Genomic DNA, 24,548 nt, shown 5'->3' on the forward strand with positions numbered 1-24,548 from the left:
AAATTGAAGGTGTTATTAAATGTTCCAGTTTTCAGCATGAAGTGAAATATATCTGCAATGAAAAAATTATATATGTTATGAGTATAAAGTCTAATCAATTGTTATCCAACGTTTATTCCATCAAATGTTATTGTCATAACACTATTTTGATATCATCTTGATATGGGTGACCGTTAGGTATATTGGTGCCGTTCTGAAATATCCATGTCTCATCTAAATACGTAAAGATAATTAATAGTCTTCCTTCATTTTGTTATATGGTTTAAACATTTGTATTCTGTTAAAAGCAATATTCGGAAGTTTCATTAGATCTTCTCGATACTTCTTAGAATGGCACTTTCCTTTGATATAATTGTATTAAATTATGTTTAATAGAGCATACATCAAGCTGATTTTGATTATATTTTTTAAATTTTGAGATATTGCAGTGACCGTGTCCATACAAGTTTCAGTACAGCTACAACACTCTAGACATATTTCTCTTCACCAAAACTTTCGTTTTGTTTCTATATAGCATCATTCCAAAATTTCTGAAAATCTGTAGCATGTTTGCGGTTAATTACTGTAGTTTGATTCAAATTTGAGGGTTAATTTTGCCTTCTTAACTCTGATAATATTACAATGTCAAAATTCTCTTGAGCTCTTTCAGCTCAATAGTTTAACTTAAGCGTAAACAAATGGGACAACCTTCCACCAATGTTTATGAATAGATGCAAAACCTACTTGCTTTACAGATTGAAAACGTCATTAACTCTTCTTTTTAGCAACATTATGAATATGAAGTTAATTTTAATAAATAGTTATTATTAAATATTATTAATAAATAATAAATAGTTAGACTATATATTACCCACAATGTGAATCTTCAAGCATAATGATTATAATGATATAATTTTTTTTTACTATATTTAATATTTTATAGATATAATAATGCAAAAATAAACTAAGATTTTGTTTTAACTGCAGTTATACATTACATTTCATCGCAGTTTCTGTGATAAAATGTATATATTTATGGTGAAAAACACTTTAAAAATAATAATGTTTTATTAAAATTTAATTTAAAAAACTAAAATTAATACTAATTTATTAAGTTTTTCTGTATAATAAAAGATGGCGCTATCAGCTTGCTTGCTTTATTAGTTGATTAATATTAGAGTAATTGAGAGATATTTGGTAGAACTTTTAGGAATTTTAATACTCAGTGTAAGATCAGATGAATAATTTAATAATAGACGATTTAAAAATATTTCAAGAGGTTATGAAATGTGGGAAAACAAACGTTCCACAAAACGTTTGGGGTTTTCTACTTCATCCTTAGTAGGCATTGTGTTATTAATACTCGTTTCTTTGGAGTTACTGTTGTTTTTATTGTTTCTAACTTATAATAAGTTGTATATTTAACAACCTAGGTTTTTGTGATTGTAGTTTCCCTATAATATACTATCAGGTGTAAAGTGTAAGTTCATATAGATGGATAGAATAATCTAATTCAAAATTTCCAAGACTCTGGCAAGCTTTTTATAGATGTTTAACCTATTTAGTGTAGGTATACTCATATTTATGTAGCGCCTTTTACATTTTTTCTTGAGTGATATTGTCTATTAGTTATTCATTTATAGACATTTGGGATGATCCGTGAAGTTAAGTTTCTGGTTGAGATTTTAGCAGAATTTTTCAGGTCAATTTTTATACTACTATGTTCTTGGTTGATGGGCTTATAGTTTACTGCAGAATATTATTAATTATCTGAGCCAAAAACATTCACAGAACTAAAATAAATCAGATGCAAATAGTATAAGAGAAGAAGTTGATGTTTAACAGGTGAATTCAAAAGTCAATTGAAAAGTCCCCGGCCTACCATAGTAAAACATATTTTATTGGCGAAATTAATTTTTTTTATACAACATAATTCCCTTCAAGGGTGATACACTGATAGCGACCCTCTAACTTTTCGATGACATTTTTGTAGTACGATATGTCCTTTGCTTCAAAGAAGGCCTCAATTTCGGCGATCACCTCTTCACTCGACGAAAATCCGAGCGAGCATTCTTTTGAGATCTGGGAACAGGAAATAGGCGCTAGGGGCCAGATTTGGAGAATACGGTGAATGAGGAAACAATTCGAAGCCCAATTCATGGATTTTTGCCATCGTCTTCACTGACGTGTGACATGGTGCATTGTCTTGGTGAAGCAGCACTTTATTTTTTTTCAAATGCGGCCATTTTTCGGAAAGTTCGTCCTTTAAACGGTCCAATAACGCTATGTAATGGTCGCTGTTGATGGTCCTTTACTTTTCAAGGTAGTCAATGAAAATTATTCTATGCGCATCCCAAAATACAGACGCCATAACCTTGCCAGCCGACTGTTGCATTTTGCCACGCTTTGGAGCGGGTTCATCGTGTGCAATTAACTCGGATGACTGTCGATTGGACTTTGGAATGAAATGATGGAGCCATTTTTCATCTATTCTCACATGTCGATGCAAAAACTAGGGTTTATTACTCTTCATCATCTTCAAATACTGCTCTGAATCATCAACTCGTCGTTGTTTTTGGTCAAAAGTGAGCTTGCGCGGTGCCCACTTTGTACAGAGCTTTCTCATACCCAAATATTCGTGAATTATATGATGTACACGTTCAGTTAATATCTTTGGAGTGTCTGCTATTTCATTCATCTTCAATTTACAGTCATTCAAAATCATTTCGTGGATTTTTTAAATGTTTTCGACGGTAACAACTTCCTTTGGGCGTCCACTGCTTTCACCGTCTTCAGTACTCATTTCATCACGTCTAAAATTAACATACCAATCCTTGATGGTTGACTTTCCGAGGCAGTGTCCGGAAACTCGACATCGAGCCCAGTTTTTGCTTCAACTGTATTTTTTCCCTTCAAAAAGCAATATTTTATCAACACGCGAATTTCCTTTTTATCCATTTTTTTCACAATAACAAAAGTAGCTTCACTCAAAATGCTATAATTCACAAACTAATGATCCGACAGTTGTCAAATTTATATACGTATCTTTTGAGGGTTAGGGCTAACTAAAAAACATATGGATTTAATTCTAGTGGCGCCATCTGTGTGTCAGGCCAGAGACTTTACAAGTGACTTGTTAAATTTACTGCTGATAATATTTAAGAAAAAGAAATTGTAATAATTCTAAAAAAATAATATTTGAAATAATAAAATTATTAATTTATATGGGTATATTAAAACATCGTTGACCAGCCTTGGTATTGACCGTAGAATGTTCTGCAGAAGGTCTACTAGTCTATCGAACATATATTCTTATATAGATGGGCGTTTTATATAAAAAAAAAAGATAACGGTATACTTAATCATTTCTTAATTTTTATATTGATCTAATATGTTTCTATGTTTATAAGTATTCTACAATCAGTTTTTTAAGGAATATCGAAATTTTATTTTTTTATTAACATTTAATTTAAATCAAATTTACATATACAGTTATTACCGTTATATTACACGAGGGATAATACTTATACTTATTATTAATATATTACTGACGTTATTATTGTTTTCTAATATCTTCATACCTCCATTGTAGATGTAGCTAATTTGTCTTGTCGAAATTGTGATTATCGCAGTTACTTAATTATTATAAATAACCATAATTATTTGGTGTTTACATTTAATATTCAATTATCTGAATAATAAGCACAACATAATAAACATCGCACACCGTAAGTAATACAATTAGCTTAATAATTAGTTTTTATCATTTAAGAAATATATGGTATATGCGAAAATGTCATGACAATACTTAATTTTTCATAGGTTGATGTTGTCTGATATAACAATGTTACTAATACATGTTTTCGATATTTCAATAAAATCATTACATTCAGATGGCAAACTGTTAAGCTAGTAGAGCCATAAAGTAAATCGGTTAAGCTGTAGAAGCCTTCGGTTTTCTAGTGTATGTAGCAGATTCGCAACCTTTTCTAGAAGGTTTGTTTGGCCGATTTTGGCAACGATTCTCAACAGTCAACAGACAGTCACACATCTCTAAATTTGAAGTATTCACAGTTAAAGAACAAAAGCTGGGGTTAGGGTGGTCTAGATATTGTCGTTGGTACTTTGAATAGAAAACAAAAAAGGCCGATCTGAAGATAGAAGGTTGGCAATAAGAGGAGAGACAATCGGCCAGCTGTTATGGATTAACTCTACACACAATAATACAAATTATCAAATTTTTGTTCAAAACAAAACATGCTTTATTTACAAAAAAGTCTTCATACGAAGACATTAAAAAAAATCAAGTCTCATGGTGTTTATTCGTTTTCTTCTGGGTGGGCGGCATTCCATGCTAAAGCCCTGGCGATGGCGGCGGGAATTTCAGGAGCGACAGGGATATCAGCGCTTTGTGGTTGGTATCCGTTCTCATCAGCTACGTAAGACAGTTGATGTGAGTTGCCTTCAGGGTCGGTGTATGAGGCAGATCCAGAAACGGCTTCACCAGCTTCTTCTCCAACCTAATAATCAAACAACAACAAAAGCAGTACTGAGTTCACAGTTAATTATTCAATATAGTGTATCGTTTTTTATATGCTTTTTAGAACTTGGTTGGTTTGGTTACTGGATTAACTTAAGAAAACATGTTGTTAATTAATTTGAATGATGCTATTCTATTCTATTATATACTTGTTATTGTTAGAAATGGCAAATAAATGGCTAACGGAGTTATTTTCAGAAAACTACAAAGGAGATATCAAAAAAATCTTTGATTAAATTTTGTCCTTAGTTATAACTTATTGAAATATAACATAATATACAACAATTTTAATATTATTTCAATATTTTATGCTATTCCGGATTTTAAAATCATTTGTTAATACTATTTTCAGCAATTACATGCACAAGAATAAATAAAAAAAATTAGTTGTACACCCATGATACGTAATTACATTAAGTTGCGTAATTCTACAATTATTGATACTCTTTTAGGCTAGTGTTAATTTACTTAATATGAGTTGAAGTTGGCATGCTTGGTGGTGATAAGCTGAAGAGATTAGTAATCCATCTAGTTTAATATGGTCATACAATAATAGTTAGTTTGCTTAAGATATCTTAGATTGCTACATTCGTAAGAATACGTTATAGAACCTAGTTTGTGCTAATTTAATTGACTAATTCTGTTAGTAATACCTATCCTTTAAATCTAGTACACCTCATTACACAAGAAACCCTACCCTTACTAGTAAACTAAAAACTAGTACTAGTAAACGAAAACAAAAAGGTGCCATTGATAGTATAAACTATAATAAAGGAAAAAATTAAAATGCAATGCGAAATATGTTCGACGACGTATTCAAAACAGTTTATGTTTACATTAACTTTAAAAATATTAGCATATACTACCATGCTCGTGTATGAACATAAGCGAATCAGAGTCAATTACCTGTTTTAGTTGACCACTCTGTTGCTGAGCAGTACCATCGGCAGATTCGTAGTTCCATTGGAATGAACCATCGGGTGATACATCGGAATTTTGAGATAGGATTGCGACGGGTTCCTGAAGGGCGGCACCAAGCACCACGGCGACAAGACCGGATAAAACTACGACTTTAGCGAACATGTTCTTCTACTTCTTCGATAATTCGATTGATACTCAGCGATAAAGAAAAAATCGTCGGGCTTATATATACAAGTTCCATCATCGGAACCATCAAAATTTCGGCTGCACCACCAAAAAGAATCGGCTCGTTAGAACCGAGCCTTGTTCAAGGATACCGCTTCATGTTCGCACGTTTGTTATGAATAGATTTAATTAGAGACCAACTTTCCGATGCAGAAGATGAGCCTCGTTTGCATAACAGACAGTTCCATGATTATTTATTCATAGATTTGTTTATTGTTAATCCGGCAAAAGGTGATGGCAAATGTCTTCGCTTTTTAGATTGGTTTGATGATGTGTGTTTAGTACATGTAATTAGCTAATTTGATTTTCAGATTGTTTTATATGTGTATATGTAAGTGTTCTATCATATTTTGATTATTTAAGCTAATGTATTAAGAGCTAATGTATTTCTACAAACTTAATACGATGTATTAAGTTTATAATCATTATGAGGTGCATTAATAATTGTAAATATATTGTTAGTGTATTATTCAGTCATTCACTATTGCAAATACATTAAAAAAATAATATATCTGAAGATGTCAAACTAATTTAAAGAATAAATTTATTTGATTAATATATTATTAGTGTGATGAAAATTATGTATAGTTCAATATGATTTCATTTTGCAGAATTATCAGTAATTGTTTTTTTTTAATTACATAAAACTTGTGTTTTTCGAGGCTTTTTCATTAAAAATTATACTCATATTATTTCAATCACTTAGAGTAATCTAAGGAGGTCAAAATAGGATCAACGAAAGATTTGAATTGGTAATTCAAGAAGTTTGGATTGTTTTGAAGAATCATATTCACAAAATGTTAGTATACGTGCAAATTGTTTTCAGGGGTAATTCTCTGAAGAATATAGAATTAATTTGGAAAGATAAATAATGTATTTCCCTTTGAGTATTCTTCGAACCCAATTGTTACATAGTACCATGCATGACATTTATGCTGCATACTTAATTTGTTGAATAATAACAATGTACGGAACAAAATATGCAGTATATGGTAATATAAACCAAAACAAGATAACGTTAATTTGTATATTTTTTAATATTACATCATTCTATAGTTCCCCTTGACCTATCCCAAAGTAGCATTCAAATTCAGAATTTTGTACAAATAATAATGTTAACCGAATCATATATACGTCTCTTGAGTAATATTTTTATCGTTAACATTTACTGAAAGTATATTTTTTGTTAATCATAAAATTGAAATAATTGTTTTAATATTTTTTTCCAATATATTACCATTTTTATATGCTTTTTAACCCCTCTTTAGTGAGTTTACTTTTCTCAATTTGATCTCTATCTGTATTAGAGCTTCCGTATTGAATTTACAATATGTAACAACTGTGAAATGTTGGCTAGTTTTAGTCAATAAATTTGAATTCAATATGGATGGCCAGAATTAGGAGCGGAGTGTCTTTTCTCGGATTTTCCTACATTTTGTTTTTTTAAGTAGAAAGCTGAGCTGAGCTGATGTCGATGTTTATTCAACGCTTCACTTCCTTTCGTAATTTATATTCCTAAAATATCTTTCACTATTATTGATCTTGATTTAATTTTATTATATGCTAATATATTTAAGAATGAATTATTGTTTTTTTTAATGAATCGAGAATTATTCATTGTTACTAATAATATTAAAAATGGGATAATATTTAAATAAGAGAATTTAGGCAGTAAGGGGTATAAAATATATAATTATTTTATTTTATATTCAATATTTTGGTGTTTAATTTTTTGATTTCTAATAGCTCGAATTATATTATTAGACGAGATATTTTTCTTGTTTCAGTTGGTAATTAAGTGTCGATTTTTAATTACAGTTCAGTGGCTAGTTAGATTAATTGATAGGAATGACGAGAAATTAAAAACAATTTTGAATAAATATAAAAGTTTGGAAAGTTTCTTTAATGTCAATATTAAAGTCTAGTATTATTAAAAATAAAAGCTAAAAATATTCCTCAATGAAAAAATAGCATAAACAAGTAATATTTTAATTTAGTTTTTTTATTATTTAAATTTTATTACTTGCTGTTTAGATTTAAGCATCTTAATAATAACATTTTTAGAGTAAAGCATTAATTTTTTGAAAGTATAACATATAGTTAATTTATAATAACCTAATTTAATTAATTATTAATTAGTGTCAAGACATATAAGTTTAGTATAACCAATTTAATTTATTGTTTTTCCTAAATTAAGAAAATAACGAATATCCTGATTTTTTCAATATTTCATCAATTCGTATGTTAACAGATTACAAAATTAAAGAGCCTAAATATTCATAAACCTTTAAAAACTACAAGTATTTATTGATATTTCGTTGAAGAAATAAATAATTTAGCAAAAGTGGTCCTTTTTACTCAAATAAGGGTTTCATTTATTAACTATTGAGAATTGTAATCGTTTAATGACTGTATAATGTTTTTCTCTCAGATCTTGCTTTTTAGCTTTTGCTATTTTTATTGAATCGTCCAATATAAATTTAGAAGTTGTAAATTACGCATATTTCATTTTTCTGAAAAATATGGTGCTTGGTTGTTGTTATCTCAGAGTCATTTCTGTTTAGAGTTACCGTTATGGATTTTTATATCTAGTTACTATTTGATGCAAAGAAAAAATGTTATTAATCTTTTCGAAATTTTTTTTCAAATATATTTGACTATTGTGAGATCTTTGTAAAGCATCGAGTACAATTTCTTACATTTATATGTTGTGTGTATTGGAGCATTTCCCACTTTCCATAGAAACTTCTGTAAATATTATATATTATTTAGCTGCAGAGCTTTTGTAATAAGTTGGTGCGCTGAAGTCAACCAATAAAATCCTATCAAATATTTTCCTTGGATGGAGTTTCCGTTATATTTACGACAAAAGAAACTACTTAACCATCGGGAAAATGGCTTGAAATTTAAATTTAAATTTACCTTACCTTAGTAATACTCATTTATTAATAACGCATCACCAGTTAACAAAATAAGCAATCTTTAAGGACCTTCAGGTGAATAAAGAACGGCGATCGTTGTGGTATGAAACAGTATAAAACTTTATTTACAAAGCACATGCAGAATTAAATATAATGAAACAATAATCAGACTTGCACAACACAACAAAAATAGGTCCAGTAAGACAGCCGTTTTATCCGTGATTGTTGATTAGTTACCGTCCTGTTCGGGATGAGCAGCATTATATTCGAGCGCCCTCTGGATGGCGGGAGGAATTTCAGGCGCCACCGGTATATCAGGACTTTGAGGCTGGTAACCATTCTCGTCGGCCACGTATGTCAATTGATGACCACCTCCTTCGTTGTCGGTCCAAGATGCGGATCCCTGCATTACCACAGGAGTTTCTTTTTCAATCTGAAGTCAAAAATGTAATAAAACGATCTGATTATATAAAAGGAGTAAAAAGCCAGTTTTATATAACTTCCAAATGCTGCAATGAGTTTTCGATAACAAATTACGGTTTATTTGAAATTATATCAGTATATTTGTTTTTAAATATTTATAATTCTAAATTTATAATTGTTGCATTAATTATTATTTTGTTAATCTTTTGTTTTATGTAAGTGAAAGGCTGTCTTCGAATTGTGTGTCTATTTTAGATATGATAAAATTACCATAACAATATATTGCTTACTAATTAAATTTCTTGTTGTATACATCAAAAGTTGTTGGAATTTCTGATAAAAAATCCGGATGAGAAAGCATGTGCATAGATTAAACTAATCCCAAAATTTCTCCTGTGAGATATGTTAGAAATGTTCGCGTCGAATATGATATGAATGGAGCAACAATATATAAGTAAGTTATATAATATTGGGCAATATCGCTTTTTATTCAATTACTTTCCATCTTGTGTGGATATTTTGATTTTAAAGATACTATAAATTGATTGTCTGTCAAATGTTTCTTTATATATCATAAGTATTGTTGCTAATATCGTTTCAAAGGCGATTTGATCATGACAGAAAAAACAATTGGGATTTAGAAGTTTCAAAATGTCAAATAAATTCTCTTAATTGCTAGTGATCGGCTCTTATACGTTTTGCTTCAGTTTATTTAATATAGAGTTGATGTACATAGTAGTTATAATAGTTCTAAAGTTTCTTCAAAATAGCGAAATTCATTTGATGTTTTAGTAATTTAAGTGAGTTAAAATTACAGCGTAAAGTGCCAGTACGCTTTATATTCCCTTTATTGTTTATGCTTTATGCTTTTTAATACCAGTTGTCTTCTGTCATGGTCTCAATAATGCAATATTGATGAATATTAGAATAGTAGTATCTGTTAGTATTATGGAAATAGTCAGAAATATTACAGAAGAGGTAACATAATGAACAAGATAAATTCATGACAGAAATAATTTCTGATGAAATTTAATGAAAGTCATTTTAATTTTTATTCAAAGGAACAGCAAAATAAGCTGCCGGACTGTGGATTCAGAAAAGTACTTTAAAAGGCATCTGATATTAAGGAGCACAATAAAATAAAATCAGTTATTAAATATTGAAGATAGGATTGAAGGTTTTGAAAAGAAGTTTTGGAGACTGAGAGAAATTGGATTTATAATTTTCGTTGTATATTTTAAAATATTGGCTTCGTACTAAGTTGTAAAACCTATATAGATAACATTCTTAACGGCTGATAGAAAGAGCCTGTAAGGAAGCTGGAAAGTGAAATATATAAGGACAATTTTCACGGTATATTTGTAAATATTTGTTTTGTAATAAGATTTAAAACATATATAGATACAATTCTTAATGGCTGTTGGAAAAAGTTACGTTATAAGTTGCAAACTAAGAGAAACTGGAAAGACATTTTTCGATGTAACATATATTTTAAAATATTGGTTTTGCAGTAAGTTATAAAACCTATATAGATAAAATTTTTAAAGGGCTGCTAGAAAGAGGTTGCGGAAGCTGGAACATTAAGGAACTTAGAAGGACAATTTTTATGGTATATTTGGAAACATTTGTTTTGCGGTTTTAAAACATAACAAATATAGAAAAGCTCTTGGCAGCTGCTCGCACATTCTCGTTGTATATTTTAAAATATTGGTTTAGCGGTAAATCTTAAAACTTATATAGATATAATGCTTTCAGTCGCAAAGTTCTTTTAAGCTACAATCAGTTATAATACTCGTTTTTCTTTCTTTTACAGTGTAAAATGTGACAAGGAATAAGCATCTCAGTTACGCCAGTAACCAGGATGGATAAAACATGTTGTGGTTTAAGAAATAATGCCGAGGAGCTTAGTTTGATGCCCATATTAAGTAGTAGGTAGATAAGATTAAAAGGGTCAACTTTTAAGTAATAGTGACAGATGAATCAGGTGAATTGCTATTGTGTTATTATACATATGTAAATAATGAAATGAACTAAATGTTGGTATGGAATGATAAAATTATTTACTGATAAAATTATGTTGGTGTATGATATATATTAATGTCGATTTATATTTAATGTTAGTTAATAAAATAATTATATTATTAATAAAAATCGAATTTATTTTGGAATATTTTATGTTATAAGCCTTTTGAGATTGAAAAAAAAATGTTTTTGAATATTTAAATACTAACTTGCTTTGGTTGGCCGCTCTGCTCTTGTTTTGTACCATCGCCAGATTCGTAAGACCATTTGAAGGTGCCGTCTGGCTGAATGTCGCTGTCCTGCGAGATGATCGGCACCGGCTCGGCTGGAGCACAAGAAACAGCACACACGCTAACCAGAAAGACCAACGCGACTATACCAAACGCCATGTTGATGATGACAATTACTGATTACCTGACGACGAAGACGGTCTTTTTATATGAAAATAATGTTATTTATCGACCCCTCCTGTACAAAGGAAAATTAAGGTTTGTTGTTGTCTTGCTCCATACAGGGTGACGCGTTGATTATTTAACGGTCGCGTGGTTCGCGTCCCATCGTAAAAATGATTTATAACGAGTTTGGAGTTGACGAAACGATCCGATTCGGCATTTTTTGGCGTTACCCCGCAGGAATAAGTTGTATGTGTCACAGCTAAAGCCATTTCACGACCAAAATGACCTTTACGACAAAATTATACACACCATGTATTATGGTATTAAGCAATGCGTGCTGAAGCTCGTCACCATCTCACCTATACATCTTTTAACGAGATAGTAAGTGCATAGTGTCATCATTTCTTTATTTCTTACGTACGATATGTACTTTATTTTATTATACCTTTTAAATAACATAATAACCACGACATTTTCAATAAAAACGTTTATTATAGAATAAAGCGCAGACAATTATGTAATATGAAACGACCCAACTGTCGCATTTTATTGTTCTTCTTAAAATGGGATTGGAACATCTTCAATTCAGCTAGATCAATTACCAGATATCTTACGTTAGTTTCTTGGTTGGTTATATAAATCTACGAAATTTTGTTCGCTTAATTGGTGACTAACAACATCTAGTTAAAATGAAATATTTTGATAAATTGTTACTAAAGACTGGACATCTAAGTGCTTAATTAAGTAATTTTTTTATTAAAAATGTTACTGTACTATTATTATGTTAAGAAAACTGGATATAAGAAAACCATTGCGAATTTTCTATTTTCAAGGATATTAGAAGCTTCGAAAGTCAAAAATCCTATTATTTATTATAATATTTAGTTTATAACAAGATGGGATTATATGTTTTTGAAAATTTCTGAGTTTATCTGATTTTCTATTAAATATAGAATCTGTTAAATAAAACATAGATGCTCTGAACGATTACAAGAATACAACTGAAAAACTAATTTTTAATGGTCTATTTGCCTTATCTTAAATTTTGGTAAATATTTCTGGTAAATTTTTATATTGAAAAGTTAGGTTATTTATCAATTTTTTCATTCCATTTTATCTTGATTGTATTTTAGTTTTAGATGCGTTTATGTTAGTATTTAGGTTTCGAATTAGTGGACGGACTTGGTGGTAGTACATCGGAGAATTCCCTTCCAATCCCGATAGACATATATTATTGCGATCTTTGGTGATACGAGTAATTAGGTTTTTGTAGTTGTTTGTGAAGGTTTACTGTGCACAGTTTCAATTTATTTAAGATGGAGTTGATGTAGGTAGGTGTTAAAATGATTTATTAAATATCACATAATTGTCAATATACGAAGTCAAATTAGCTGATGGAAATATGATAGCTAAAATCGTGTTTGGGTCTAAGCATTTGATGCTTTGGCAATCTGTGTTAATTAAAATTGCTGAATAAAATGCCAGTATTCTATACGCAAATATAACACTTTGTACTTATTGCGCTATTTATTTTTATGTTTTCCTTTATATTCTATTATTTCTTTATATTCTTTATACTTTTATTGTATTGTATTCTATTACAAAGTCCATCATATAATTTCAATGGATATTTAGATTAGTAACATTTGTTAATGTTACATAAAAAGCTTTTCAATTTAAATACATGAAACAAATAATTTCTGATCAGCGTTAATGAAATTAATTTTCATTTTTATTCATATAAAGAATTATAGAAAGGAGCATGGTGAAATAAAAACAAAACGTGTAAAACTTGTTGTTTGCTTGTAAAAGCTTCAATGAAGCTGGAACCTGAGAGAAACTGTAAAGACACTGTTTGTTGCATATTTTAAACAAATTCATATTATGTTTTAAAACCAATATAGTTACAATAGTTTCAGTTGTTAGGTTCTTCTAAGCTATAATATTAAAACTGACTATTAAAGTATTCCAAAGTCAAGTGGCAAGAAAAGGTCTTTGACATGTAATTAAGAAAAGGTAGATAAAATTAGGAGAAGTGCTATTGAGTTCCCCTAGATTTTCAATAATTATCAATATTTCAATAATAGGTTTCATCGATTTTTGCACGAACTTCGTCGAAAACTTAAATGGTCAAACGTTTAATAACAACATATTTTATTTAATACACATATAACGTAATATTAATTTAAATTTACTTTATATTCTAGATTTTCTAGATTTCCATCAGTATTTAAGAGATTTTAGAATATTACTATAAGTTAGATCTGCGAATTGCTATTGATAGTGTTATTTATGTTTATCTTAGCTTAATGTTTAATCATGGCAATTTTTAGCATATTCTCGTATTGGAAAGTTTTTCATTAATTATTTGCTTTCTAATTGTGAGTTGTAATATTTTTTTTGGCGATACGAGTTGAAGCAAAAATCTAATTTGCAATTGTTTGTATATATTTAGTGAGTCCATTTGTAATTTGACTTCGAAAGCAATATGTGATTGTGTAAATAAAGGATAATGTTCAACATATGTCAATATCTAGCCTGGGTAATATATTTTGAAATTATCATAGTTTATTGCTATTTAGCCATTATATCATACGAAATATCCTAGATGTTCTGTGCAACTGTAAGATTAACATTTAATTGTATTATTATAATTTATCATCTGTGTTATATTTTGGATATATAATATTTATTAAAATACAATAAAACACATGTATAAACACAAATAGTAAGGTTGTTAGTTGCAAATCAGTGACTAAATTCAAGCATATTAGTTCTATAACATAGTAATAGATATTATTTTTTGCGCTTAGCTATTTTAAGATATATTTTAGTTTTAATTTTTAAGAATAATTCATTCTAGTGCATACTAAGTGTAACACGTCCGTATATATAGCACGGTGCTTCTTAGTTTTGTTTTTTTTATTCACTGCTGGTAACTTGCAGTAACATATTAAGGAACAAAGATTTGCTTTCCTTGTTATATCTTCACGGTTATTAGTTCATAATTATTTGGTCTTATTCTGGATTTTTTGTATAAATTAATAGATTAGCAGTGAATAAGATTTATTTAGCAGGCGAACTTTACTCTGAAACGTTCCAATTTTCATTTAGCTTATCTTTTTAGGCTTAATTTACTTCAAAATGTTACGAATAGCTTTTGATTCGGCCTCATATTCGTCAAATTTAACGATGGAAGTACTCTCATACAAAAATATGACATAAAATATTCATTATTAACTCCTTCCATCAGACCAAAGATGTTATAAATGATTATTATTTCAATATTCAACACTATTTACTTTCAAAACTGAATAGAATGTGTATGTTCAACATTTACCAACGAGGCTTTATCTGGACTGGACCTATTTAACGTGGTCTCATAACTACGGTCCACAGCATTAAGTCTACTGACTGGCGAGTAGCCAGCTTAGAAATCATCACAGAAGACATCCTGTCTTACCCAGTCTAGTTACTGGCATAACTGGGATCATTTTCCTGGTCGCATTTTACCTAAGGACAATCAAAAACATAAATTTACGACCATGTCCCAGCAGGATTCTAACCGGCTACTATCGCAATAGTAAGAGGACCTTTACTTGCGCCAACCAAGACGGCTTCAACATATATTACTTTGAAGATTTCAAAGAAGAAGAAATAAATTTGAAAAATACTATTGTAATTTTTTTGTCGCTTAGACGGATGTCGTCATTTCGCGACTATAATAGAGCACTGTGTTGAAAAAGAGGGAGGGGGCGGACATGAAGTGTATATATAAAATAATAAATAAAATAAAATGAATAAGACAAATAGGGGGGAGTAACAGTATAAAAAGTGTATAACCAATTTAATAATGGACAGAAATATAAGTCAACAAACACAACCACGACGAAGTAGACACTTTTTCCAAATATCACACATTAGCACCCAAACCGAAGTACTAATGGATATTTGGTCATCGATTTTTATTTCATCATAGGCTAGACTATATGAAAATAATCGATTTCTTGAATTTTCTCCTGTTAAGGAATTCTTAAAGTTCTTAAAGATCACTCGCCCAGTATGTGGTAGAATGAAGTAAGGGCAAGGTTAGAAAACTCATTGGATGAGTTCGAGTCGAATCAGAGCTACGGGATGGCGATGGAAGGGGAGAACGTGAAAATAGGGGAAAAGTTAAGTTTTAATAAAAAAGGGTTTTTTAGTTTTTCGTGAAACACGAAACGAATGGGATAAGGTCAGTGGTTAGTGTGAATGAAACAAATAGTCAACATAATGCTAAAATCATTTTAAGCTTTAGGCTGCCCAATGAGCCTAAAAGCACATATTCTTCTTCCCACATCGACCACTTTCCGGAAAATTTGGTAGAGGTGTGTGAAGATCAAGGTGATTTGACGAGAATATTAAAGGGATTGTGAGAAGATACCAAAGAAAATCATTAATATCAGACTACTGGACGCTTTAGACATACCTTTCAGATTTATCCCACAAGCGAAAATGTTTAAAAAGGAGCCTCGCCGGGAAAAATAAAAGGTTTTAATGTGTACTAGAGAACAAATATGAGACAAATATGAAATATGATTAAAAAAAAATGTCGTTAATGGTGTATTAATAAAATAATATTTTTTAGGTCTATTGTCTATAGTCTATTTGTCTATATTTATTGCCTATTTTGATGTCTTAACACGCCTAATATATTTTTGTCAATTTAAATTGTCAAGAAACGTGACGTTCAAAAAAGAGGCCATTTTCATATTTCGCACACCTAAAAAGGAAAATATTACGTTACGAAATCTAAACAGCTCTTAAATATTGCTTACAAACCTATGGAATTGAAAAGAAAGTATCTGAACAATACCTGGAAATGAATAACACAAATTACAATGGACATATAATTCTGTTGAGACGCTGTCTCAATTAATTTTATAAAAAATATAAAGAAACGGATTTGGTAATTTCAATGAATAGAAAAAAGGAAATCTTGTAGGCTAACACCTTTTAATGCTGTCAATTTTCAGTAATGTCAAAGTTTTATTATGTAAAAAATTGAATATTGAAAATCCTTTGGTACCAACAGCAGTTTTCGCAGTGGGAGCTCTGAGAATTCCATAGACTATCACGATAGTTATTATCATAGGTAATATCTTATATTCAAGTTACTGAAGTTATTATATTAATAATAATGTATCTGTAGGCAATTCTTGTAGACTGTAATCGACTCGTTTCGTTGGGATATAAAAATATTATAATAACATATTATACTACTATATAGTCGTGTATTTCAATCACTTCTGAATGGATGTATGCGAAATATATATACTATTACCTCTTATTTATTTTATTAAAAATTGTTAAATAACGCATAGAAGAGCCGATTTATTTCACTTGATGCGAAGTCAGGCTGTTATGCAATGTGTTCCTAATACAATAAACTGACAAAGACCTGGTATACAATTATTGAAGATTACATTTTGGCTTATTTCTTATTCAATTGAAAATATGTCATAAAAATATACGTATAATTATATACCGGGCAATCCTTGTAATTCTTATTGAATTTATCGTATTGGCAATTGCAAAATCTTTTCATGTAAAGTATCTCCCACAACTTTCTTTGTAATAGCGTTAGTATTTGGTTTTTATCTTATGAAGTATCTATAATTCCTAAACAGTGACTAATGGGAATGTCATTATGTAATTTTTGCATAATTTAATATTGTTATACTGTCAGTATAAGATTTATTAAATCCCAGAAATTCTAATTAGTACAAATAAAGTTATTGATATTTTCGGATTATTGTTTTATAAATAACAAAATTTTTCCCTTTTATAATCGCTCTCACTTTATTATAAGTTATATTTAACACTAAGCAACTAACCCTTACTTTTTGCAAATAGTACTTATACAATTATAGCACAGAAATAACGTATTTGACACTCAGAACTTAATAATCGAATTAGAAAACTGTTCAGGGTGAATTTTAAATTAAAGTTAGTTATCTGAATAAGTATCACCATATCATTTTATGGCAAAAGAAAAATATGTTAATATCAAATAGGATAAAAAACGAAACAGATCATATTATAACATTTTAGATGTTTAGATAATTCATTAATATTGTTTGCATACACAGAATCACAAGAAGTTTAAGTACAGGGATATTATATTATTCTATTTATTGAACATATATATTTCAGTATACATTATATAATTTTGTTAATATGACATATTTCCTTTTCCACATCTGTATTGACATGACCATACATGTACAATTTTGAAATTACTTATGTACTTTAAGGTTACTGTAGTTTCTTTATTTAAATACCGTAAATCGCGCTACATTTGATATCTAATAATTTCATCTTCGGTATAATATTGAGTTACTAATTTCTCCTTTTTATGATGCTATTATCTTGGTGCCTGGTATGTTTAGTAATCTAATGTAATGTCTTAGTTATATAAAATATGAGTTAAATTACTTTTTTGGTGATAATACACGCAATAGATCAAAAACTGTGCATCATCACATCTCGATAATTTTCGATCTAATGGACACTTTTGGTAAATAATAAATGCAGGTCTTTTTCTGTATGTTAACTGAATTAGACATTAGGCTTATTACGGCTTCTCCACAGTCAATAATCATTTTTCATTATCGACGATTTATTGTCGAATAATCCTTCTAATATTCTATTTTAATGAAGTAATTGACAAGTCATGTTGGTTTATTGAAAAAGAAAATTTTTGTAAAACTATTGTTATACTATACCAAAAGGCTCATCTGTATGTTGAGCGAAATCTATATAAACCTATCAAGAAATATTTAAATAATATAATATAGGGTAGAAATCAGTGTGACCAATGCGAAGTCCGAGTGCCCATTTTTTAAATGATAGCGTTACAAATTGAAACCTACTGCTTAACTTAAAAATGCCTAAATTACGAAAAACAGGAGTTCAAAATGGCCAACGAAAATTTGATAGATGAAGGCAAATTATTTGTTCCTTCTCTTAGTAAAAAAACTAGACTAGTTCTCTCTTCCTCGTTGGAGAATTTCTTGGATAGCTCTCGTAGCGCCTGCCGTTGGAGCCTTATTATTTGTTTATTGTTGCTAATTCTCTTCGCGCCCTGGTTACTCACAGCTGACGATTTCAGCTAGAATTTCTTGCAAATTAATGAAACACTTTTACATAGCACTACTTACTTTATTTGCACTAATTATAATTTAAGTTAACCAAGGCGATTTTTAATATGGATCTTTCTATCTAGATTCCTCGATCCTGACTTTACCAATAATCACGAATTATGGTTAACCGAATTGAAGTAAAGGAGAATTAGAGCACCTTGGTTTGACGAATTTAAGGGGGCATGTATGTCAGGCCTTCTTTTCTGGCTAATGTTCAATTATAAACTGTTTTCCATATACCAAATAATGCAAAAGTCGGGTAGCGGTGACAAAACATGATCAAATACTGACAGACAATATGCCGGAAAGGCAAAATACCGCCATAAAGCTATAAAAATTCAGATAATTTAAAAGCGGTATTTTGGGAAATGAGTATTAAAATTTTAGAAACATATTTACCAATTTTACTCATTTATATCTTCGACATCTTTAGCGCCTTCCTCCAAACGATTCTTCACCATTGTAAATGTATGTATATTAATAAATATTTGTGTATTCTCCTTTAAATATTGAATAACCTTATCTGGTGTCAATCTGGTGTCATCTTCCTCTTCTAGAGGCATTGGTTACCCACAATTGAACTTCAATTAGATGCGATCAAAATATCATATCATAGTGTCTAACATATTTATTGAGTAAATACATCTAACAATTAATTATATATAATGAGGTGAACCAGAAATGGTTCTTGAGCCAGTGAAATTTAAACCACGCATCTTCAACTTCTAATATGTGAATACTTGATACTATACTAAAATATCTCACTGTGTCCTAAACTGGCGCATCTATCAGTTTTATTCTTTTGAAATTATCAAAACTTTTGCCTGTTCTCGGGTCGCCACTAAAGAAGATTTATTTTGTCGATCTGTGTATATGTTATGTTATTCCCTATGTTACCAAAAATGAGCCAGGGTAGCTGAACATCACTGTTCCCTAAAGATATGTAACAGTTTTTGTGAAATATGGTTTTAAAATTTAAAACACCATAGCGAAACATTTTTAATTAGAACATCAATTATATCCAAAATTTACCTAACTTTTTTATAGCCGCAATATAGTTGTAAAGGACAAAAAGTTGTGCTTAATGATAAAAAAGCTTACAATTACTTCAGTCTATAATAATGAATAAAAAACAATACTTTTCAAAAAAAATATAAATAATTTTATACAACATTTATAATTCCAATCCCTTTATATTATTTGTTTATTTCTGTCTGTCGTTTATTCTGATGTCGTGATAACTTCATTATGTTACGTAAGCTAGTAGAAGCGAAACACGTCGACCTTTAATACGCAAATGTCTTAATTAGTTTGAATTATTTTTTCTTGGAACTTTTTTTTTCAGTTTTAATATTTTTTATTTTTTCGTCCCTGTTATTATAAATACATTAATGGGTTTAGCATCAAAAATGTTTTTGATTTTAATTAAATATTTTGGTTATACTATATTTAACTGTTTTTATAGGTATTTATGGGACTAGTAGTGAAATTAATTGTGTACTTTTATGGACTTATTAAACATTAAATGTAATATCAAGATAATAAAGTTTTAAACGCTCGGAGTTATGTAAAATTATATATAAGGCATTACACTTAAAGTGTTAGAGCAATTAAAGAAGTCATCCTTGTAGGTAATTGCTAAATATATGTTACAAAATAAATACCATTTTAAATTAATCATAGTAAGAGATATTTTAGGATATTAAAAAATTCTTAAAATGTCGTTTCATTTACATGTTTAATACCTTATAAGTATTAGGTCAAGTAAAAAGAAATCCATTATTTTTTAAATGGATGGCTTTAATAAATTCTGACATTTAGTACCAAAAAGCTTATTTGACAGTTTTGTGAATGGTTAACTCAGTTTTGTTTGAATTCACGTCAATGATTAATAAAGACAATATGCGTTATATTTTGCAATGCAATGCGATAAAAATACTTTATAATAAGCATAGTTTTGGAAGATGCTCCAAGCTATGGAAGACCATTTGTTGAATATGTTTCATACAAGTACGGTTTCACTGTCACATAAGAACTGTCTCTTTTGGTTTCTTTTGGTAGGAACTAAACATTGCACAAAAGTAAGATAAACAAAAAAAGCCTCATGGTCCGAATTTCAATCTGCGAATTGGAATAAAATTGACTAATTTCGAAAAATGGATCGATCACTTACAAAATGTCCAAGGAATCAATTGTTCAAATAAACAAAAAGTCAAATAAAGTCAAAAGTCACATAAATCAAAAGTCAACAAGGTATTAAACAAACTCTGTATATTTGACTTAAATTAGAACATTCGATGTATGTTAAATAAATCGTTTTACGTCAAGTAAAAATAGTGGATTTTTTTTACTAAACCTATTATTTATATTTAATACATTGCTTCCTTCAGCAGAATAATTATTTTTTCTTACTTTAACCTGGAATAAATTGGTAGCATTTTGGAGTAGAATATTCCATTGTTTCTTCCTACATTCAATTTGTCGTAATGTAGATGCAACCAACCCTAACCATTTTAATACATCTTATTTGGTTAAATAGTAAATAATTATAATTTTCATTCTATGAAATATGTTGGTTTTTATACCGAAAAATCGACAGAATAATTTTACTGACGATTTTATTCTACTATTTTAATTTAAAAAAGAAATGCTGAAATTTTAGTAAATCATGATTCAGCTAAACAGACGAACCGAAAGTTTACGGATTTGAAATGTCTTGGTTTTGAATTGCAAAATATGTAATTGGTGATGATGAAATGGAGAACTGTTTCAAAGTTTTAACATTATTGAGGGAAAAGCAGATGGAATATACCGAGAAACCCATTTTTCTGGCTACAATGCTCGTCCAAACCTTCCAAAATCGCTCAAAAAATATTTAATATTTTTTTCTCTGTATTCATAAGATGTGGTTCTATCAAAAACGTTACTTGTTACAAAACATGGCACGAATTACTTCTAAACCATAATATGTTAATTTTTTGGCACTACTATTGGCATTACATGCTTGTGCATATTCCTTTAAAATTGATATACATCAACATATCTAATTAAAATAAGAGGGTATTGAAAGGAAAATACATATGCATATATACATTTTTTGTCGCTTTTATGGTTATTTCGCGACTATTTACTTTTGCTACGACGTGCTTTTGCGATTAGAACAGGACATTCGATACAAAGGACGCGGAGAAAATAAATGATTATGTGTAGAAATATACAAAAATACAGACAAAGAAATAATTTTTGGTATAGAAAAAATTAATGTCAACCGCGAAATCGTGTAACAGCGCAACACGTTCAGGATGACAGGATCAGGGGTGAACAGTTAAAGTATACAAAGACAGACGACAATTATTGAGAATTACGGGATTCATATACGCTATATTTTTGATAATAATCGCTAAAAGCCCATCAACGGATCACTATTTTTGCCTACTAGCCTGTTATTACTATACTTATTAAGTTTGAATCTCATTCTGACAGAGGAAAGGCGATGGCAGTTGCTCATAACGTCGAAGATAGATACTGGGGTCTGGTTTAGTGTGTTTTCTAGTTTACATCATTATTAAGATCAATGTTTAGGAAGCAATATTTGTCAAATTCGTAGTATTAACATAGAATCAGGTCAAGTAATTGTTTAGAATTAATTTTGTTAATACCAAAGCATTCCATAGTTATGTAGGAGAGCTATAATAATATAAGATATAGTTGAACATTTATTTATTGAGTCTGTGTCTTATTATATGAATGATTAATCAACTTTAATAAACATTAACCACCACATTAACGTTCGAGTAATTTAAAGGATCTGAAAACCTGATACGGATGTTAGTTTACCAGAAAAGAAGTTGATTATCGGATTAGACAAAGTGATCATGCGACGTTTCGTCATTATGGACATCATGATGTTCTCCAATAATCATGATGTCCCTGATTATTGGATCTGAATGTTGGAAACAACAGCCATCATTTTGATTGAAAAAAAAATGTTAAAGAGTGATTTGATTGGGGTTATAACATAAGTAGGCCTCAACTCTTGACTTTTTATGTTAATCGTGAATTACAAGAGCACATTCAAGTGAGTTGAATTAATAAATTTAAAATGTCCAGGTAAATATTTGTGAAGAATTTTAGAGAAGGTTCTCTGAGCTTTGAGGGGCCTCATATCTCAAAATAATCATATTTGAAAAACGATTTCGATCCAGTGGTACACAAATTATTGTTTTGTTGATTCATTATACATATTTTTAATAATAATAGTCGTGCTGTTTATTTACTTATTTGTCTTATTAAATATTTCTACTTGTATTCAGATTGAATCATTCTAGGTTCTGTTAAAGCAATTGACTCATTGATAGATGAGGCAACATGTTTGTTAATTACCGTTAACTGAAAATAATATGTCATTCGTTGTCCCACGTTTATATATGGTATGTTGACTCGTTTGTGATAAATCTAAATAGAGACTACTTGATTTCCTTGAACTTATATATAATTAATTATATAATATATTATATTATATATTATATAATAATATATTAATACTTAATATAGACATATATAAATTTTTACTAGAGATATTTTAATTACAATATACAGTTATATTGTAGAACAATTTATTTTATTTTAATATATATACTGCGATATCAAGATCCCATGAAGTCTAAATTACTATGTTATCAATTGGAAAGCATGAAGTGGCTGGCATATTTCCTGACAGATACGGGGTAGTAAAGATTACAGATATTTTGTCAGTATATTAAAAAAAATATTTATTTGCTATTTCAGTTTATAGAAATATATTATTAAGAAATAATAAGTTTAATAATAAATTCTGTATTATCCAAAATATTAGTCTGTACGATATCTTAATACCTTTAGATTCTTCTGTAGCCTGTAAAATATTTCAACCCAATTAAACTTTGTAACTTATGTAGACTATAATGCCAAATTTGGGTTTAGAATTTTGTCTTACACAAGCGATATTTTTCATTGTTTTATTTATTGTTTTAAAACACTTAAAATGGTTTGTTTAAAATAGAATGTTAGTTATTTTTCAATTTCATGATTGATTTGGGGAAATTTATTACCAAGGCACAAATGCATTTAATACTTGTAAAAGGTTGAGGTTTGCTACTCTGTTGCATCCTAGTTGTGAAGAAAACTGACTATTAATTGAAATAATAATTACAAATCTATTAATCATAGCGGTTTCTGAAATAAATTAAGGAAAATATTGTTATTGAACCTAAATGTTTCACAATCAACGCATATTTAAAAATTGTTAAAAACATCTAATATGGCAGTAACTAAGGAAAACGTATATATATTATAATTTCAATAACAATGATATTATCAAGGGAACCTAGCTGTTCGTTTAGTGACTTTAACCTTCGGTTGTTTTTCCGATACAAGTAAAATTTCATATATAAAGGCGAGGAAATTTGAAGATGTCAAACAGTTAGATAAAATCGTCCAACATGTCATACAAAATTCTAGTCATTTCCTGTATCTTAGCAGTTGTGTATAGTGCATCTGTCAAGGACCCTGTCGCCATTATATCTCAGAATTCTGATATCAGACCAGATGGCAGTTTCGATTGGATTTATGAAGCTGCCGATGGATCGAAGCATCAACAAAAAGCATCTGTGAAGCAAGTAGGTAAAGAAACTGCAACCACACTTGAAGGGACAGTTTCCTGGGTGGATCTCGAAGGACACCGTCATGAAATTAGTTATATTGCTGATGAAAATGGATATCAAGCTAGAGGTGCTGATTTGCCTGTTGCTCCAGAAGTACCAAAAGCTATAGTTCGAGCATTGGAATGGATTGCAGCCCACCCTGAGCCAGAGAAAAAACATTAGAAATAGTTTTATGTATATATAGGGTACCTGAGCAATATATAGTGATTTTTAATTAAAATATTTTGTGTTTCATT

General features: G+C 29.6%; 2 protein-coding genes and 1 pseudogene across 2 annotated transcripts; 1 reads left to right on the forward strand and 2 right to left on the reverse strand.

Annotated features, from left to right (window-relative positions):
* Window positions 1–4,217: 4,217 nt before the first annotated feature.
* LOC143194195 (endocuticle structural glycoprotein SgAbd-1) lies at window positions 4,218–5,710 on the reverse strand. Its single transcript, XM_076400790.1, has 2 exons — window positions 5,426–5,710; window positions 4,218–4,499 (listed from the first exon to the last, which is right to left on the reverse strand). The coding sequence occupies exons 1-2, from the start codon at window positions 5,600–5,602 to the stop codon at window positions 4,299–4,301; spliced, it is 378 nt and encodes a 125-aa protein (XP_076256905.1). The 5' UTR covers window positions 5,603–5,710; the 3' UTR covers window positions 4,218–4,298.
* A 2,972-nt stretch (window positions 5,711–8,682) lies between these two features.
* Window positions 8,683–11,454, reverse strand: LOC143194194 (endocuticle structural glycoprotein ABD-4). The gene is made up of 2 exons (XM_076400789.1): window positions 11,241–11,454; window positions 8,683–9,019 (listed from the first exon to the last, which is right to left on the reverse strand). Exons 1-2 carry the CDS (start codon window positions 11,418–11,420, stop codon window positions 8,816–8,818), a joined length of 384 nt encoding a protein of 127 aa, XP_076256904.1. The 5' UTR covers window positions 11,421–11,454; the 3' UTR covers window positions 8,683–8,815.
* Window positions 11,455–23,674: 12,220 nt separating this feature from the next.
* Window positions 23,675–24,501, forward strand: LOC143194196 (larval cuticle protein III/IV pseudogene; annotated as a pseudogene).
* The last annotated feature ends 47 nt before the right edge of the window (window positions 24,502–24,548 follow it).

This window comes from Rhynchophorus ferrugineus, unplaced genomic scaffold (genome assembly GCF_030347505.1).
Source record: "Rhynchophorus ferrugineus isolate W39M unplaced genomic scaffold, kcgeb_rfMv2 rfM3, whole genome shotgun sequence".
Lineage (NCBI taxonomy): Eukaryota > Metazoa > Arthropoda > Insecta > Coleoptera > Curculionidae > Rhynchophorus > Rhynchophorus ferrugineus.

What these genes read in the sequence shown, in the direction of transcription:
- LOC143194194 (XM_076400789.1), bottom strand. Translation starts at nt 11,420, where the DNA reads ATGGCGTTTGGTATAGTCGCGTTGGTCTTTCTGGTTAGCGTGTGTGCT. An exon ending in AGAGCGGCCAACCAAAGCAA is followed by an intron (nt 9,020 to 11,240) that starts GTTAGTATTTAA and finishes TTTTGACTTCAG; the next exon opens with ATTGAAAAAGAAACTCCTGT.
- LOC143194195 (XM_076400790.1), bottom strand. Translation starts at nt 5,602, where the DNA reads ATGTTCGCTAAAGTCGTAGTTTTATCCGGTCTTGTCGCCGTGGTGCTT. An exon ending in AGAGTGGTCAACTAAAACAG is followed by an intron (nt 4,500 to 5,425) that starts GTAATTGACTCT and finishes TTTGATTATTAG; the next exon opens with GTTGGAGAAGAAGCTGGTGA.